The 20,250-nt window shown below is 40.6% G+C and overlaps 1 protein-coding gene across 2 annotated transcripts in view; it reads right to left on the minus strand.

The window, feature by feature from the left end:
- The window catches only part of atf6 (activating transcription factor 6), a 51,579-nt gene that overhangs the window by 27,200 nt on the left and 4,129 nt on the right, over nucleotides 1-20,250 (minus strand). For both annotated transcript variants that reach the window (XM_072680728.1, XM_072680720.1), the window contains exons 5-7: nucleotides 16,760-16,889; nucleotides 15,679-15,879; nucleotides 10,700-10,881 (exon numbers count right to left, since the gene is read on the minus strand). In XM_072680728.1, coding sequence (XP_072536829.1) covers nucleotides 10,700-10,881; nucleotides 15,679-15,879; nucleotides 16,760-16,889 — 513 coding nt within the window. The remainder of the gene's footprint in view (nucleotides 1-10,699; nucleotides 10,882-15,678; nucleotides 15,880-16,759; nucleotides 16,890-20,250) is intronic.

Here is a 20,250-nt window from a genome sequence, read left to right on the forward strand (position 1 = left end):
GAAACACTCCTTATAACTTCAGGTTTAATAGGTGGGGCTAAACTGCTGTAGGCCAATGGTAAACAATACTTTTTGTGAAACTTTAACATTGTTCATTTACAACATCAAACAACATCAAAAACAGGAGAGGCCAGTTTATTTTTCCATGATATGGGCCCTTTAAAAACAATTCCTCAGCCTGGGAGTTCTGCCATGAACAGGGCCTGGGAACGCACAACATGTTTGGATATCAGGAGGCCCAGGCGGCTACACCGTCACCATGGTGATTAAACTGGGACGGGGAGTGGCGTGGGACAGCCGAAGGGGTTCGGCAAGCGTTGGCATGGCTTACCGAAAATCAGCAGTAATGTGCGGGCAGATTTGGACAAACACAAAGAAACTCAGTTTCAGCCAAATTTTCATTTCAAGTCAGAGGGCAAAGGTGACAACGCAGTGCAGCTTAAGCATCTGACAGCAGGGAGGGCTGAAAAACTGAAAACTGCTCACAGTCCCAATATGTCTTATTTCATATCTGTTTTCCTTGACTCTGGAGAGCAGCGACACAGGCTGTTCGGACTACAGCGGCATGCAGTTTACGGCCAGCACGGACAATCGCTTGAAGGCCAGCTGGGTTTAAATGCGTTCAATCACGGTCTTCTATCTGGTCAGTCAAGTCTGTCAAGTGTTGAGTCAGGAATGATGGGACACAGTGCTTTATGGAACATGAAAAATCATACATTAAATACAGTAAATTCTACAAATAGAATTCTCTACTCTATGTGTGCTATTATCTGTGCACACTGATGGTTGGTAAAGGTCCTTAGCACTTTTCACAGTCCAAAGTTAGAATGTGGAGACAACGTGCACAACAGACTGGCGGCAAGTTGTACCAGTCACTAGAATTAATTAGACAGGTAGGCTTTCCAACTTAAAAGCCGAAAACATATGCAATAAATATTATTATATATTCATGCATGCGATTAATCAGCATTAACGTAACAGGATGTCAGCAGACTGCAGTTACAGGTGTACAGCGAAGTTAACGTCCTTCCCAAACACTCCAAAGCATTCCTCCTATTCCTTTAAACATTTTCAAAACTACAGGTGGATTTATCTTAAACCATGGAAGTGAGATGGATGTGTGATGGATGCTGAAGATACTAAAGATTTTGCTGACAATCTCAACTGCTGTGTTATAATCTGCTCTTCCTCAACAGCTGTACATATGTACACAAACACACACACACACACACACCTGCTTCAACTAAGCTGAGTTTACAAGGCCCCCGCTCCTTCTAAATCCCCTAACCCAAAATCTACACTGGGGTCACACCACAATAACCCACATATAAACCACAGCTGGGTAGTCTTTCCCCCACACTGTGCAACCCCCCCAAAAGCTTGGCCCTTACTGCATTCTACAGACTGTGACAGTTTCAATGGGTCTTCAAAACTTTCCATTACTGCACTCTGACTCAAGTTAACAACATCTGCAGGTGTATATTCTTAGCCGTCTTTGCATTTCACTCTCTTTTTTCAGTCTGATGTAAGGCTGAGCAGGCTTTGACCCTGGAGTTTTATCTTTTGAAGGCCACCAGACGCAGCACATCTTTCGACGCAACAAACCATGGCAAGATCTCTTCCCACAAAATGATTCAGAGCCTGATTTACAAACATCCTCAGGCCTACTGAAGTTCAGGGAAGCTTGGTTTTCCTTGGCAAATCTGAGAGCGTGGTTTTCTGGAAACCTAGATTGCTGGCAACAACGTCTGCATGGTTATGTTACACCCAAGACAATTTAATGGTCAAGCTTTCTCACTCATTATTGGGCAACAGTTGCATACTTGTGCTCAGAACTGTGATGGTCGAACATTAATTCTTTATTAAAACCACATGCAGGTCATTTCTATCTCAGGGACTGTGGGTCACAGGCCGACATCATTGTTTATGATAGTTAGCCTGTCTGGAGGTTCAATAACTCCACCCAGCAGACTCAGACGGCATTCAAAAGGGCACAAAGGAATAGGTTTAACTAGGGGTCGACAGAGGTGAAAGGTCCGCCACCGACACCAATACCATCATTTCACAGAGCTACGAATTCTGACAAATCAGCAATACTAGCAGATGTCATTTTACATGATCACGGCTAACAGTCATGGCCTAACAGTTTTAGTCACACGATGCTTTAGAACTGCTAATCTGTTCATAATGATCGAGCTTAAACTGCGGAAACTCCCGAAGGCTTAAATATAAAAAACTGCAGAATCTGGGGCAGAGCTGTCCAGCATGCTTAGTGGTTTTGCTGGGGTTTATTTTCTTTCTTCTCCTTCTCTTTTTGACTTGATCTTTGACTGCCAACTCATCCTGCAGTTTTCGAGATATTGACACAGAATCAACTCCGGAATGTTGGGTCTGTTTGGGAATGACTGGCTGATGCACAGCTGTTTAACTGATGTATGGTTGCCGCACAGCAACCGTTTAAATGTAGAGGACATTTTTTCTTCCCTATGGGCACATATGACAGAAACGCAGTAGCCTATGTGTGAAGACTGATGAACTTATCTGCCTGCTCCTTTCAAATTACCAAGGAGTTTTTTTTTCTTTGAGAGGGTTGGGCATAAGCTTGGATTATTTATGTATTATGTGATTTACTTACTCTTACACTACAGGCTGTGCAGACTACCTAAGGTTATTATACAGCACTTTATGGAACCAACTGCAACTTGTGCTACTGTCGGTTCCATGTAATTAAATAGAAACCTAGCCATGGGTGGATTTGTTGCTTTTTCTCCCATTGTCCAAACCGTGGACAACAGAAGTGTAACTTCTGTGTACCATAACAATTCCATTAGCAATAGGACATGGAATGCCCTAACAGCCACCTAGTAACACCCTAGCAACCACAAGGAACACCTTAACAATAAGGAATACTGTAGCAACTGCCTAGTGATATATCTACAACCACCAGAGATGGAAACCGAACCAACATATGGTTTTAGGATAGTGTAAGTACTCCTAAAAAAGCTTTTTTTCTGGTTAACTTTACAGCCAGCTCGAATTCTTCCTTCAGTTATCTTCAAACAAAGTTTATTATTATTATTATTATTTTTCTAAAATGTTCCCTTTTTTGTCTCCCAATTTGGAACTGCCAATTAACCCACCTGTTTGTAACTCCCCCTAGCACTAGCAACGCTCCCAGCACTAGATAGGTAGCCACCAAAGCCAACCACAACTCCTTGTTTTGGAAGTGCCGCAAATGCCGACAGGTCCCCAGCTTTACCGAACCAGCTGAGAGACGTCTGTGCCAGGCAACATTGCTTTGAGAATGATGAGGGGGGAGAGAGCGCGGCCAATTGTGCTCTATCCGATTCCGGTCGCTGATAGTAGAGCAGCATGGCACCATCATGTTACATTGTGATATTTATGTATTTATTTATTTATTTATTAAACCATGATGGCGCGTTGTATTCAAGTTTACCATTTGGGTTTGCAATAAAGGGGATCTGTTATTTGTAATGTGTTTGTTGGTTAAAGGTTCAGAGGTGTGATGGAGAAATGTAATTTTTTGAGTGTGTGTGTTTTTTCTTCAGGGATTTAATCACTGTTTTCTCTTTCTTTCTACTGCCGTGCCATTAGGCTGCTGCGGGTGGTTTTCTGTGCGGCCGTTTGTGTGTGCGCCTGCCACGTCAGAGGACAAAAACCCTGAGCTTCTGTCTCTGAGCACAAAGGGGGGGAAAGAAGACAAAACCAGCAGAGAGAGACACACACAGACAGAGACAAGAAAGAGACGCTGAACTTTCTTTTTCTTTTGCTTTTGGACGTACGGCTCATACTGCCAAGCCCACCGCAACAAATCTTGCACTTGCAAACTGCAGTCGCTAAATGACCGGTCTGGTGAAGAAATACACACATCAGTCTGCAAAAGACCGTATCTGCTGAACAACTCAGTCATTTCAGAGCAAAACAGAAATGAAAAACAGGAGCGGCTCATATTTATGGACCATCTTAAAACCCGAGCTCCAGCAATAAAGCTGCGAATGGAGGCTTTTTACAGGGAAACCACTGGCTAAAATGAAGAGCGCAACCACTGCTATTATAACAGAGTGGACTTAAGACACAGTCCCAGCACAGCCCAAGCGATTTCTTGCATTTCTGAATTGCCTTAAAGCTGATGCTGCGTGGAGCACCTGAATTATTACATAAAGCGCTGATGAGTAATGCAAATAAGCACGCACACACTGTCCAATACAGCCAAGTTTCACAGCTGGCCTTACATCACTTGGGAGAACGACAGCGGAAGCACACAACCTACACAACACACACACACACACACACACACACACACACACACACACACACACACACACACACACACTGCACCACAGCACTCTATAACACAATTGCTAACCTATTTAGCATGTGCATGGGGAGCAGTTTGGACCATTTTACACCCTGTCACTACACTTACTGTGCAGTGCAATGTGACACTCCCCACCATCAGCTGTGAACATTAGAAACGCTTCATAAAACCCCAATCCAATTACACACTACGGCTTACAACCTGCTCCTATATCGTAGCTATGTGGCGATTACAAATTTCCTTACTTCCTTAGCAAGCTACACTTCGCTGCACATCTGCCCTCACTTGTAATATGCAGTGCTAGGTTATATAGAATGGCCCTACCAATTATTACACAAATCAGTTATTCTACTCAAAACTGATCAACAAATCTACAGAGGATTTGTATGATTAATGGTCAACCGATTATGTAAAAAAAAGCGATTAATCAAATGACCAACAGATTATTTTGCCAAATAATCAAATATTTTACCAGTTATATTTAAGACAAGTAAGTAATTCCTTTTTTTTTTTTGGACAAACAATACAAATTAGACTGTGCAGTCACCTAGTATAGAGAGCTTTACTAAGCAAGCCTCTTTTTTAACAACACATTAGAGCACATACTGCAAAGTCACAATCCCCCTAGTGTTTTCACTCAGTCCTAGGGACTAGAGCTCTTGACCAGAGGACCTCAAGGTCCTAATTTGAATATAGGATTACTAGCTCTAACAGCAACAGGCAGCCAATGCAGTGAAGCAAACACTGGTGTAATATGCTACCATCTTTTGGTTCCAATAAGCACCCCAATACTAGTGGTGTAAATACTAGTGGTGTAGCACAAAACTCTGTTAACTCTGCTAAGTTTCAGCAAAAAAGAAATAAGGGAAACAAACAGAGTCAGTTTATGATAAATGGAGCGACCGCCTCAGTTTCATGTGAATAGTGGAGTCCATCATTCTAACGCTGACCTACTTGAAGGTTTTTTTTTCTTGTTGTACCCATGTCCATATGAGCCTCCCATGCCTTATCCTAACAGTACTCCATGCTCGACGTCTTGCCTTACTGCTCGTGGCACAATGTTTACAAACCGTAACGGATTTATCCACACGTTCTGTTGAGGGAACTGTTACTGTAAAAAGTAACAACGACATTAAAACTGTATTCCACATTTATGGTTAAACTTCAGAAATTAATCCCCAGTTCACATGCATCGTAATTGAAGCCATAAGTCATGTATTTTGACAACGTAAAACTGTCAGGATTCACATTCTCAAAACACAAAAAAAAACCTGCAAAAATTGTGAAAAAAATTGTATGACAGCCATGATATGTAAATAGGTCCTGCTGTGCAAGGTCCTGCTGGTGTGGAGAGCGTTCTGAGAAGCTTCGGACTTCAACACCCCTTCATAATGACCAGTGGATTACTTGTTAGCTATGTACACCGCATGGCTAGCATATACCACTCTAATTGGCATTGCGCAACCACACCGAGATGTGGAGCAATCTTAAATAGACCTGTGTACAGCGTTGTTATTTATAAATATGAAGAGAAATGTCCATTTCTGTGGGTAATACTAGGTTATACAGTGTCACGACTATTCCTTTAAGGCCAAATGTTTCGGATGCTCACTCTCAGTAGCAGAAAAGAAAACAAATGTGTCAGTAAACCAGTTATTAGTGGTGCACAGGCTGGTACTGCCGAGAAATGTGTTTGTGTCTTAAAGCAAATCTTTGATCTGGTGTGCCAGTGGACATACACAGGTGTGAGCTGAAAAGGAGAAGACCACACACACCAAGAAACAGCCTGCAAACTCATTCTGCTTACTGACCCTGCCACAAGATATCCCCCACATGCTGGCCTATAGAATTTCTTCATTTCTCACGCCGTATTGCTTTACTTCAGTTATCTCAAATAAGGAATCTTTAAGGAAGATATGTTGACCATTACTAACCTGCTACTAATGAGCATCACGGATGGCTTGGATTTGTCCCAGATGAAGCAACATAGCATTTGCAAACTGGTTAGCTATCTGGAGATTATAAGAATTCCTTCTTGCATTCCAACGATCCTCCAAAATGCTTTCAAAGAAGTGGAGCTTCACATGCAACTGCAGTTAAAGGACTAATGGCATAATTACTGACAGGACTAGGGTTGCTTACCACAGGTGTATGTCAGGTTACACACACACACACACACACACTCACAAAATAGGTAGCGTTTTGATGGTTTGTAAAAATAGATGACACATTTATTGTGTGACATGTACGGTCTCTGAGCACGCTCACAAAATTTGTTGAAATTAAGGTCCCTGTCTACAGGAATCCTCATATTTCTAAAAACAGATGTTTTTGTCTGCATTTTGGTCACTGAAAACTAAGCTTTTCAAGGGAGGAGAGCTTTGAAAACTCCTGATATAGTGACCATGATCTACAAGCAGATAGCACTAGATTTCAGACTTCGACATATGAATAGATGTAAATACCGTTCTATTACCAATATATGCTGCTCTATGTAGATTTAGAATCCGTAATTTCCTGATTTGTATAGTACACTACATAGGGAGTGAAAGTTGGAACTCAACTTCTGTGTTTTCTGTGTCTCTCTATGAGGTACTATCATCCCATAGAGGACTAGCATGCTCATGCAACACTTTCGTCTTCTGCATAGATGGAAATATTTTCACAAACAGGGATTTTTTTAAAAATACGATATGTGATAAGATATGTGCGGACGCCATACGTATGGACATGGTTAAAGTCATTTTTAACAACATTCTTTTTTATATACACTCACACATTTAAAGTCCACATTTTAATAGGGTTGAGGTCAGGACTCTGATTCAGAGAAAGCCATTCCAAAAGCCTAAGTGTCTGTTTTATCCATTCCACAGCCACCGCTGATGTGGGTTTGGAGCCTTTGTACTGTTGGGACACCCAAAGAGATAGTAGTTCCATCAACTTTGTGCAATGCACCAGTTCCACTGGCAGCAAATCAGCCCCGGGACATGCTACCACCACCATGCTTAATAGTTACTCACCTCACCTTTACTTCTCAAAACACCTTTACTTCTCAAAACCTCTGTTCACTGTGGCCAAACAACTTAATCATGGGCATATACATGTACATAATATATATATATATATATATATATATATATATATATATATATATATATATATATATTATGTAAATATATATAAAAATAAAAAGCTCAATATAGCCATGATAAAGCTATAACATCCTTTTTAGAAGCTGTATGGCGCTGGCTCTGCTTTTGCTGTGTGCTGAAAGGAGCTAATCAGCAGTCACATAAGAATGAGTGAGAGAGAGAGTTCCAGAGAGTTCCATATTCAATTTAAGCTATGCATGTGTCAGCTTTATTTCCAGTAAGTTACATAACCAAGAGCTGAGAATGGTTACAAATGAATACAAACAAAATTAACATTTAGTCCAGCATTAATTTCATTTTCAGGTGTTTATTATAGCGACTGTAATTGGTGGTTTTAATTCCAACATCAGGATGATGTTCATTTAATTTTCTCTTCGTCTCTGAACACATTCTCTCTAGGCTGTCCTTTACCGTGGCAGGCCCAAAGCCATGGTGCACTTTAGATTCTCTACTTCTGGAATTCTTTGAGCTTAATGCGGCTATAAGAAAATGACTTTCAGGATCAATGTGGAAAAAAAAATATATAAAGAAATATTTCACAAGCTGAGTCACCAGCAAAACCACTGGAATCTGTGTCTGATCTATTTTCACAATTAATCCCAGGCTGCAGCTTAAAATGTCAGATAAAAAAAAATCAATGTGTGGAAATCGAGTATATAAGTGCACTGTGTGTCTCTGGGTCATGGGCTGCGTGTGAGACTTGCATTCTTACGAAAGACAAACGATTTTCTAACACTACCGTTTCTGAAATTTCCTGCAGAACTTGCCAGTGCTCATATGTCACAGTCACATTAAAACCGTAGCAATGTGTGAGACGTGCACAAGAAGATTTAGGGTGGAAACAATGTAGAGAATGCCTAATTATAGGTTGATAAATCACACAAACGCTACATCATACAAACACATACTGCTCCAACACCCTCAGTCACTCACTGTGTCAGCATGTCCCGTCTCTCTTCTTCCTGACTCTGCTGTTCTTTTCTGTACCTGGTTGACTTGCGTGGTTATACACTGTATATCATGTTGAAACAAAACCCTAACCCTGACCTCATTACCGAAAAATTCTCTTTGTTTTCTTTTAGTCTTTTTTGGGGGCAGCGGTGGCTCAAGGGTTGGAGCGCCGGGTCATTGATGACCGAGTTGTGGGTTTGATACCTGGGCTTGGCAAGCTGCCACTGTTGGGGTCCCTTAACCCTCTCTGCTCCCCGGACGCTGCAGCGATGGCTTCCCACCGCTCCGGGCATGTGTGCTCACTGTCCACTCTGTGTGTTTGCTCACTAGTGTGTGTATTCACTGCATGGACAGGTTAAAGGTGGAGGCCAAATTCCATCTGTGTCCAACACTAATGGTGAATTTCTTGTCATGTCTTGAAAAGCAGCTTTTTGCAAATAACAATTCACAATGCCAGGATGATTTTGTCCAAAAGATGAAAACACACACACACACACACACACACACATTATACATATACAGTATATACTATTTTCTCTGTCTAACACCCACACACTTTGATCAAATGGCCTTCTTTGACAAATGTGAGTACAGCCCATATGGGTTGCCACATGCTTTTTATTATATCCTTATTTGATGAACAAATGCTATCAATTGTAAGACCAGACCTCTTTAGTTTTCTCTCTTTTTTCCCCTTGGACACTTCCTCTGTTGCTTTTTTTTCTCCTCTTTTTCTTTTCTACCCAACACTTGAGGCAACAAACAGAAGGCTCTGCATCTGAAGTGAAACCAGCCTCACGTGGTCTGATCAAACCCAAGGCCAACTAACCTATCCCAGATCAATCAGCATTAACAACATACGACAGTGGAGCTCCAAGCACACACCACCAAAACAACGCCACACCCTCGGCATAGCCCTGACCACAGGAGACCACTGGCTGCCATGCGCTACAGCTGTGCAAAAAGTGGAAGAGTAAAAATTCTGTTTGTCAAACAGTGGATCCACATATCAAACCGTTGCACCTCTTAGAAAATAATGGCGAAACAACTATATTTACTGTATATATATATATATATATATATATGCCAAAAAAATACCACGTCAACACAACCAGACCACCACCAACTGAAGACTGTATAAAGCTCGACATTCCTAAAGACAAAGCTGGCTAAACCTTCAGCGTTAAAGTTATGATACCATGCGACAACAGACCTTTTTTGCTGCTGACTAGATGATGACTGTTACTCACCAATCTACAATCTGCATGACAAACATTATACATTATATGTTACCGAGATATTATAATATATTGTAACAAGTCAAAAAAAAACATTTCAGCACATTTCAGCACATTGTCATGTCCTTTCAAGTGAGGCTGATACCCCCGGCCCCATACCAATGTAAAACAATAAAAGCTCATATGTTGCTTATGAAGAAGCTTCAAACATGACTTGTATATATTGCAGTGGTGTACAAGTGAATTAGACTATGTAACTGTAGGACAGTTGTTGCTATTGTTTATATGTTGGGTTACATGTCTGTAACAGGTTGAGTAAACATTTGCGTAGGCGGTTATGAGTTACAGCAATGACCGCAGTTCAATTCTCTGCTGGCATCTATCATGCTCCTTTTTTCCCCCCCAATGAAGAATGCAAGGTGGACCAACATGGCATCCACTTTACTGGTTATTTGACACTGAAAGCTAAGGAGTGCACAAGGAATGCTGCAAGGAATGCTTTAACTCTCAATGCCAAGCAGCAAGGGTTCTATACAAGATTAAAGAAATGTGTGAGCGAATCTGATTAATTATGACTAAAAGCTAACACGTAATGCTAAGTGGCCCATACAAGTATTTTTCCCATTATTAGCAGTGTTAGCACTGTGTGGTGAATCAATTTCATCAACTCCCAGCCACCCAGCTGGTGGTCTTAAGTATTTTCATGCACATGTCCTAGCAGTGCCTTGTGGAAAGCCTTTCTAAATGGTTCTGTGCTCTGTGGAAGGCTATGTGGTCTTGTTCATTAGTTAGCTTTAGCGCTCTGGAAGCTTGACCTTTTACTAAACGAAATACCAAAACTTTGAAACTCGCAGAAAACAAAACCATTGAAAATGTCCTACCAGGGGAGTCAGGGGAGGTTAATGATAATGAAGTTCCAATTCAAACTCTGGACTGAAGCCATTATGGCAAGGCTGATTTCTCTAATTGGAAGGTGAAGATTTTCTGACACAACCTTGGCAAGATTGTAAAAGACTTACGTCGTCGTCTGACGCAGGGTTCTGGAACGGGACGGTTACGACTGGCGGGGGCACCACAGGGGCGGAAAGGTTAACAGACCTCTCTTGGGCCATGGTGGGCATGGTGAGCACACGAGCAGGCACTGCTTGGGGGGGCTGGAGCTGCAGCACCTGGGTGGGCTGAGACAGCAAGACGGGACGACCTGAGAAGAGAGAGAAAAAGAACAGATCCAACATAAGACCATGAGGGGAAATCTATACTAGAAACATACTTGATCCTCCTCGATCCCTAAATGTGCACTTAAGAGTCAGTCAAGAGAAACACAGGTGTAGAGAGCGGGAAGGGGTAGGAAAGGAAAGTTTCAATGACGGGCAACAAAACAAAGATGGACCATTCTTGAACTGTCGCCCTTAATAATAAATTCCACTCCATGAAGGCCTGATGTGAACATTTAGGCAATATTACAAATTCTGATAACTAACATCAGCCAACAAAATTTTACTCTAAAGAACTACTAAAGTCATGTTGTCATGCCGATATTGGGAACTCTAAACCGGATTTCATTCGGACACAAATTATAATTATTATTTTTATCATTTTCAAAAAGAGGTCACAAAGATTTTTGTGTTGCAATATCCTAAAATGAGACCTCTCTACTGTGAGAGTGGCCTTTAGCACCCATTGAAAATGCAAACCTCCAACACACCTCTATACCTTATACCTCTATACCTCCGTCATGTTGTTCAATGCCATAGTAATGTTACCTTCAGGTGCATCATTAGCAGGTACAAAAGTACAACATTCAGTACCAATAATGTGACATACCCCACCTTCTTTGGCTAATAACAAATCAAGCGCGTTCCGATTGAACCACAGAACCTCCTTTGCTCTTAAGGGCAAAAGAGGACTCACTAATCACCTGCATAGGAGAAAGAAGTGGTGCAAAAGCACAATGACAATTCTAGAAAGTGGACAAGATCTAGGAAGTGAATCATAGGCTGAGCTACCGCAGATCCAATACCTCCAACTTATGTTCATAACATAAATGAAACACCTGCAAAGCAATATCAGAACTTCACGTCACATGATTCTGATGCATACCAACAAATCTGTAGAATTTTGATGATTTTATTCGGTTAACCAGCACTTAAGGGCAATTAAATTTCCTAACTGTAGGCTAGAGCTAACTTCATCACAATAAATAGCAGAACATAATTGTAAAATGTATAACTAATTTACATAAAAAGCCTGCTTATCTGAGGGTGGGTAAGTGCATAAGGCCCTATTACACTTTACTCTGATATAATTGCACGTGAGAGACCAAGAGGATTAAAGTAAAGGGGTTCCATTTTCTGACAGGTACTGAAATCGTTATGATGCATCAATAAGGCCTAAGCAAAAGTATACCAACTCCTAGTAACTGGGACTTGTTTAAAAAGAGTGAAGAGCCTGTTGCTGTTTGACTCTCTCACTAATCCTACACTGGCCACTTAAAGTTATCCCGGTGTTTACAGTGCAGACCATGGGAGTAAGATAAAAAGCGCCCTGGTTTAGTCACCCTGGTAAAACGTCTGCCAGGCACCATCTCTCAACCACAACACAGCTGTCAACCAAAGGCATGTAATTTGCCACAAGATGAGTTACTGCTGTATCTGTTCTCCCTCCAATGCAGCCATTCAATACTGTCTGTATGACAAGAAATCACACCCCGCCAAAACAATGAAGTCATGCAGACAGACTTAATGAGCTTCGCAACAAAAACAATAGGAGATTCCTATTGTCGTTAGACCACAGCTTATGCGGCGTGTCTCTTTTTCCTAAAATTACGATCGTCGCCATATATACTTCTGTTCTACCGCTGTTTGGTAGGGCTGCACAACATAGACAAATGATTACGCTTGCTTAAGTTAAGTTAAGCACCTTTATTATCACTATACTCTTACACTTGAAGAGTACAATGGAATCCTTCACTTTGCTCATACCAGCTTAGAAAGCTAGGGTCAGAGCACAGGTTCAGCTCTACCCCTAAAGAAGTGTGAGAGTTAAAGGCCTTGCTCAAAGACTCAACAGTGGCAGCCTTGCAGACCTGAGTATTGAGCATATACCTCAGTGCTGTAACTGCCCTATTAGTACTAAAAATGTAGTGCTTCATATGCATTACAATAAAAGATGCACTGGTGAGGTGACTCAATATGGATTTTAGGAGATACAAATAGCCAAGAATATTCTCCAATATAATTATGTAATTTTTTAATTTTGAATTTTCCAAGTCAAAATATTTTAAAAGATTGTACCTTTGGATGATTGAGATCCTTCTTTGTAGGATGACAATTGTAGAATTGTCATTGTGCATATTTTGGGTGTTCTACATTCTGTCGCAATTGGCTCCCCAGTGGCACAGCTAGGAGAGGAAAGAGGAAGCTAGCTTCCCGGCTAGGCAGTGAAAGTCAGTAGAGAGGGCGCTGCCCTCCTGGTCATAGGGGCAAGAGTCATCACAGAAACTCATAGGAATGAGGGTGACTGGGTTGACTGGCATGGTCCTACAGTAATGTGACTTTGCCTCTCCCAGACTGAGATCACAGACTGTAATTCACTTTTACACCACGGTCATAAATGCAAATCACACCCCTTATGGTACACATGCACTTCTGCATGCACATGCACACATGGACAAGATGAGAGCACCAGAACAGTCACTAAAAGTGAAAGAAGCACATGGACTAACACAACAGAGTCATTTCATAGGATTTTACACATTCATGACTCCACCTATGCAGCATCAGGCAGGTCTTGTGCTCAAAGTTGCATAGTCACTGGCCTGCTGAGCCTGACATGGCAATGACAGAGTCGCAATTCAACATTACAATATAGCATCAGGATGATTTTGAAGCTGCTGTTTTAATGTGAAATAGCTACATAATGTTACTTTAAATCACGTGGCTGTATAATATATGAAAACACAAGGATAAAAAGGCAATGCTCAGTACCCGGATGAGATCAGGGCTCAAAAAATACTGGTACGGGACATAATGACAGAAAATAATAAGAATAATAAAAAGAAAACACAGTGATTGGGTAGAAAGATCATGAAAGAAAATCAAGCAACAATACAGGCCTATTGCGCAGTCCTATTGTCCGGGAGTGTAAAGTGATGAAAGGCACTACACTTACACTAGCGTGATGAAAGGCGTCACAGCCTATTAATAATGCTGCTTTACTTTGTAATTTGTTAAAACCCCAATCAGAGATCCCAGCAATTTAAAAACTTCAACAACAAAGTCCTTGCCAGACTAACAACACCGCAACTAAAGCATACAATAATCCTGAAGCCATTTCTGAGGAACTAAAAGAAGTAAAGTGAGCAAAACAGGCAGCTGGCCTTCAATTAAGGGTCCTCGAGGGTTGAATTAAGTATTTTTTCTCAGCACTGACGTAGCATGGGCATGTGAAAATAGCATCCTATCAAATCCGCTCAAAGTACTCTGCTGGTTATGGTAAGCCTATCCAGGATCTGGTAAACAGACCGGAGTGTTTGATGTAGAGCACCACATCAGTGCTTCCAGGTATATGAGGTAAGTGTTTACACTGGCAGAGGCAGACAGACATTGGAATCAATCTGAAGACTAGGGATGCATGACAGTCAGTGAGTCAGTCTCTCTCTCTCTCTCTCTCTCTCTCTCTCACACACACACACACACACACACACACACACACACACACACACACACACATATATGTGTGTGTACACTGTAATGATACGTGCAGATCAGTGTTCTTTAAGTAATATATATATAAAAATAAAAGCATACTTGCCTGGTTTCAGGAATCTAAAATGTGTGGCTGATCCTATGCACTGACCCTAGCTTTCTATGTTAAATTAGGCCAAGAGAAGAATTGTGTGTTACTGTATACGTGGACAAGAACAAAGACAATGAAAAGTCTTAACTTATATTAGATCTATAAGAATGAGATCAGAAGCCAGACATTGGCCTTAATACCAGCACAAATAACTATAAATAAATAACAATAACAATAAGTAATAAAGTTCATTACAACCAAATCAACTTGCTTCACACCGTTTCCGACATGCAAACAAATGAAATAAACATGGTTTATTTTCTTGGTTGTTTTTTAAGACCATACAATCCTAATTTAGACATTTTAAACGGGAGAAATCATACAGTTTTCTTGAGTTTTGATCAGCACAAACTAGACCTCACCTCTGAAGCACAAGGAGTGAACAAGGAGAAGTATATTGATATCTAGTGCCATCTCATGGTCATAGCATGGAAGTGCGTGCATGTAAACAACAGAGAAATGGTATTCAACAGACCAAGGGCCAGTTTCCTGTCATAAAACCAAGGTCGCACTAGTATTGTTGAAAGAGCACTACTCTAAAGCAGGGCGTGACATATCTCTATTCATTCTATTCCGTTCATAATTCCCTTCATTTTAATGTTAAACAAGAAATTCAGTAATCTGATGCTTTACACATTTCATCCGTATTGCAGCTGTTTTGAGTTGGAGTGATTTAGCTAACACAAAAAATTTAAATATCTAAAATTAGAATTTCATACAACAAACTAGGGCTGGGCAATATGGAAACAAATATGATATTGCGATGTTTTGACTATTTCACAATACATATCATTTTTTGCAATACAAGTGATTGCAGACTAAATGCATCGGTAGCAACAGATTTCTCAAAACTACTACATACTCATACCGAGTACTGTGACTTTTCTTATTTTTATTCTAAATCTGCAGCACTTTATTGAACTAAACTGACTATGTACACTGTAATGATACGTGCAGATCGGTGTTCTTTAAGCACCAACAATATCTACAATATGCTCAGAGAATCATATTTTGTATCATGATAACAAAATTGATCATGATTCAATACAACAAAATGTGGAGTACATTAAACTAAAGATCTTTAAACATGAATTATGTACAGCCTCCAATAATTCAGAACACTGGCCTGAGACTCCATTACCTGTAGGGGGCGCTGGCTGAATGGTCACAGGTGGTTTGACCACAGGCATTATGGTGGTCTGGAGGGGCTGGATGATGATGGTTTTTGCCTGAAGTGAAGCTGCAGCCCGTGGGATGGGCACTGCAGTGATGACTGGTTTGGGCTGGATGGAAACTTTAGGGCTCAGATGAATGGGCCTCTTTGCCGGCTGGACAGGCTTAGCTGTGACAAGAAACCAGGAACATAAGAATGTTGTTAACTTACAGGCGATATGAAGAGGATAATGATTTTCTTTCTAACAGAATTATATCTTAAAGAACAATAAAGAAGAGCAACGGTGGTATACGGGTACAATTGCACAAAGTGTTTTTGGCGCAGACAATAGAGCTTAATTTATATGGGATCTCTGGGTAGACATGATTACTGACATCAACAGTATTTTTTGTGGACAATACAGATAAATAACCTATAAAGATATCAGAAGATATAAGATTTCTTCAAGACAATGACATTGTAACAATCTGACGAAACGCATTAGTAGTATTTCATTACCGAGGTCGTTAGTGAGTATATTCCATATAGAGACATCTCACTTATGGCTTGCATAAGATTATAATAATACATATACAAACACAACAAATCTGATTCAGCCTAGTTATTGCTTATTAAAAGTCTAATGAGCAACAAGTTCATTGCCAAATATATTGTATTAGACCCAGTATGGTGTGACCCAGTATATAATGCCAAATATACTCCAACTCCAGCTTCCAAAAGCAGAAGAGCAGCTGTAGAACTGAAGTCAGTCAGTGTAAGTGAAAGCATTATTATTTATCACATATCCAAAACCATAGTGTAGGAGATGTAAAATTAGGCCGAAAATGTTGGTATGGCAGCGGCCTTCCTGCCTGAACAGGAACTGAAACCTGAACTGAAGTGAATTCCCCTCAGATGGGTGGTGGTACATGTGTTCAAATAAAGGGAAATGCCAGCCATTAGTGGCTACATGCATGTCAGACTTTCTTATTATTGCTGTCAAATTACACATCAGCAGCAGATATATGATGCCTAATATCTAAACATGACATTGGCTTAGAGATGTCACCTCTTGTGGTCGGATTGGTCTTCTTGAATGGCTTCTTCTCAGGAGGAGGTTCAACGAAGCCACTCGAGTCCGAACAGACAGACAGTGGAGAGGGCTGTGACTGAGGGGAGAGCGGAGACAGAGCTTCATCCTGTAGGGGCAGCAGAGACCGGAAATACACAACACACTTAGGGATTCACACAAAATAAGCACAAAAGTGCCAGACACCCTAGCAAAGTGCTTCTTTGGTCCTGTAGTAGCCTTTCCTCATGTGTTCTAAAGTCTCCCTGCTTCAACACACCCACTTCAACTCAGGAAGGACTTGGTTATTAGATGACTAGTTTAGGAACTACTACACTAGCAGGTTAATGTGTGCTTCTCTTAAATCCCAAAGCATGTACAAAACAAAATGAACTGTTTTTCAGGAGAAACAATGTATTAGATTTGAAGCACAAATCAAAATAAACCTGATGCATTATAATATCATAAGAAAATAATAGCATTTAAATAAACCATTTTCACCAAACAAAGCACAATAACGTAGAACACAAACAGGCAACGTGTTTATTCTCTATCCTATTAAGACAGACTGGCGGAAAATCTATTTAATCAGGAATTTGCTGACCTCTACACTCTTAAAAAAGTAGTTCTTCAGAGGCTCTTCAGTACAGGCAAAATGCAGCAGTTGTGTGTAGAATTATTACGACTCACAGAACTGGCTTAAATGGGTCTTTGCCTGGTTAAAGGGTTCTCTGAATGAGGGAGTTCCACTATCGTTGCAAACAGCCCCTTTTCAGCACTATATAGATACAGCAGGTCTTTGATGACTTGTGAAATGCTGAAAAGCCCTCGGACTGACAGACTGAACAGGGAATGGACAAGGCTGAGCAGCTGCTTTGGAATGGATGAATGAATGATATACTGTTAATCCACCCATAAACAAAGTAGAAATAAAATAACTAATCACATTTGTAGCAACATGAAAGAGTTTATATTAAACAGACTTGTACATCCACACACACACACACACACACACACACACACACACACACACACACACACACACACACACACTATATAAGAAATATCCCTGCTGTGTCAGCCACACTAAGCAGCACTGATCTTCTTTAGTCTAGAGGAATGTCTGAAACGAAAGTGCATTAAAAAACGCCCTGATGAGAACAGGCTATAGCAAACTCTGTTCCTAGAAGAGGCCTGCTGCTTATTTCCAGAAAACACTGCACACTTCACTAATATAGACTATATTATAGACTAATATAGAGTGCGGAGAACAGGGAACCGTGTGCAAATACGATCAGAAAAAAACAGGTTACACTAGATTGCATCAGTTACTCTCAGCCTACTGCAAAAGGAGGCACCAGTGGAGAAAAAAAAAAAAAAAAAAAGAACCCCAAACCTAAACAAATGCATTAAGCAATCATAATTACAGCACATTTAAATAATTTGAAATAATCATGCTGCATAAAGGTGTAGCTTTGTGAGACATGCTTTAAAGGGCATGTATAGTGAAAAACAAACCTTTCATTTTATTTTATATATGCTTTATGCTGTATGTAAACACTGATAAAGTTCAAAAAAAGGGGCACCATTCATTCCTCCAGTCTATTGGGTACATATATACGCTGTACAAATAGCACATTTTAAATCCTGAGGCAGAACAAGATATACATCTTGCATTAAAAAATAACTAAGTAAATAGTCTTATTTTTGGAGGGAGGTGGGTGTGTGTCAAAATTATATGTACAGCACATTTATAATTTGGTTAATATTTGATTTAAGGCCATAGGAGGACTTAAAAAATACTGAAATACAGTCCTAGGTGTCTGTTTTATGCCCACCCTCAGTTCTAAGTCCAAAACAAGAACACCTGAACAACGTTTGTGACTGCCTGTGCCAACGTAGATAAGATAAGATAAGATAAGCAGCTTATTACATATAGCTCCAAACTCATCTTGTGGGTCACTTTGAGATCCTAGGTGTCATTTGGCACTATGACAAGTGTCAGTGAAGTGAAAGTGAACAAGTGTGGCAGGACAAGGGAACGGACACTCCTTATCTTCTTAATGATCTCAATGAGCGCTACATTGTCTCTCACGGCCCGGCTAATGAACTTGAGCTGTCAGCAGGCCTTCGTTCATTAGCACACCGAATGTTTAATTGGACAGTAAACCCTCATGGGTGTGTGTGGGATGTGTAGTTTTTGAACTGTCAGGCCTTAGAGATGGCACAGCTGGCAAGAACACACTTTCTCACTCTCTCCCTCATCCACAGACAACCCATCTGGATAGGGATATGCTAAATCTCTGGACTTTTTTCAAAGACAGCTGTATAAGGCCAATCTCCATTAAGAAGCAAAGCTGCACAATTTATGTTGTTTAATCATTATTGACAATATTGACAGTGTACAAGTCATGAAATGTAACAATATGTTAATACACCCTCAAAGTAATTCCAACAATGTTTACTGTGTGCTGTGCCTACAGGCCAATCACAGTTCTAGTGCAACTTTAAGGACCACAGTGTTTGTATTGTCTTTTACAACAGATCTTGCAAACATGTGGTCTTATTATAACATATTATACACACGTGGACAAAATTGTTGGTATCCCTTGGTTAATGAAAGAAAAACCCACAATGGTTACAGAAATAACTTGAATCTGACAAAAGTAATAATAAATAAAAATGCTATGAAAATTACCCAATGAAAATCAGACTTTCAGACTTGCTTTTCAACCAAGCTTCAACAGAATTATTTAAAAAAAAAAAAATAAACTCATGAAACAGGCCTGGACAGAAATTATGGTAGCCTTAACTTAATATTTTGTTGCACAACCTTTTGAGGCAATCAGTGCAATCAAACAATTCCTGTAAGTCAATGAGACTTCTGCACCTCTCAGCAGGTATTTTGGCCCACTCCTCATGAGCAAACTGCTCCAGTTGTCTCAGGTTTGAAGGGTGCCGTTTCCAGGCGGCATGTTTCAGCTCCTTTCAAAGATGGGTCTAGGTCTTAGGTCAGGATTTAGGTCAGGGCTCACAGACGGCTACTTTAGAATAGTCCAATGTTTTCCTCTTAGCCATTCTTGGGTGTTTTTAGCTGTGTGTTCTGTTGCAAGACCCATGACCTGCGACTGAGACCACTTTATGACACTGGGCAGCACATTTCTCTCTAGAATCCCTTGATAGTCTTGAGATTTCATTGTACCCTGCACAGATTCAAGACACCCTGTGCCAGATGCAGCAAAGCAGCCCCAGAAGATAACAGAGCCTCCTCCATGTTTCACAGTAGTGACAGTGTTCTTTTCTTGATATGCTTCATTTTTGTGTCTGTGAATATAGAGCTGATGTGCCTTGGCAAAAAGTTCCATTTCCATCTGTCCATAGGACATTCTCCCAGAAGATTTGGGGCTTGTCAATATGTAGTTTGGTCTCCCTTTCTTTTTTTTTTGTTTCCAACAATGGTGCCCTCCTTGGTCGTCTCTTGAAGTTTACCT

The sequence above is a fragment of the Salminus brasiliensis genome, chromosome 1 (assembly GCF_030463535.1).
Source record: "Salminus brasiliensis chromosome 1, fSalBra1.hap2, whole genome shotgun sequence".
NCBI lineage: Eukaryota > Metazoa > Chordata > Actinopteri > Characiformes > Bryconidae > Salminus > Salminus brasiliensis.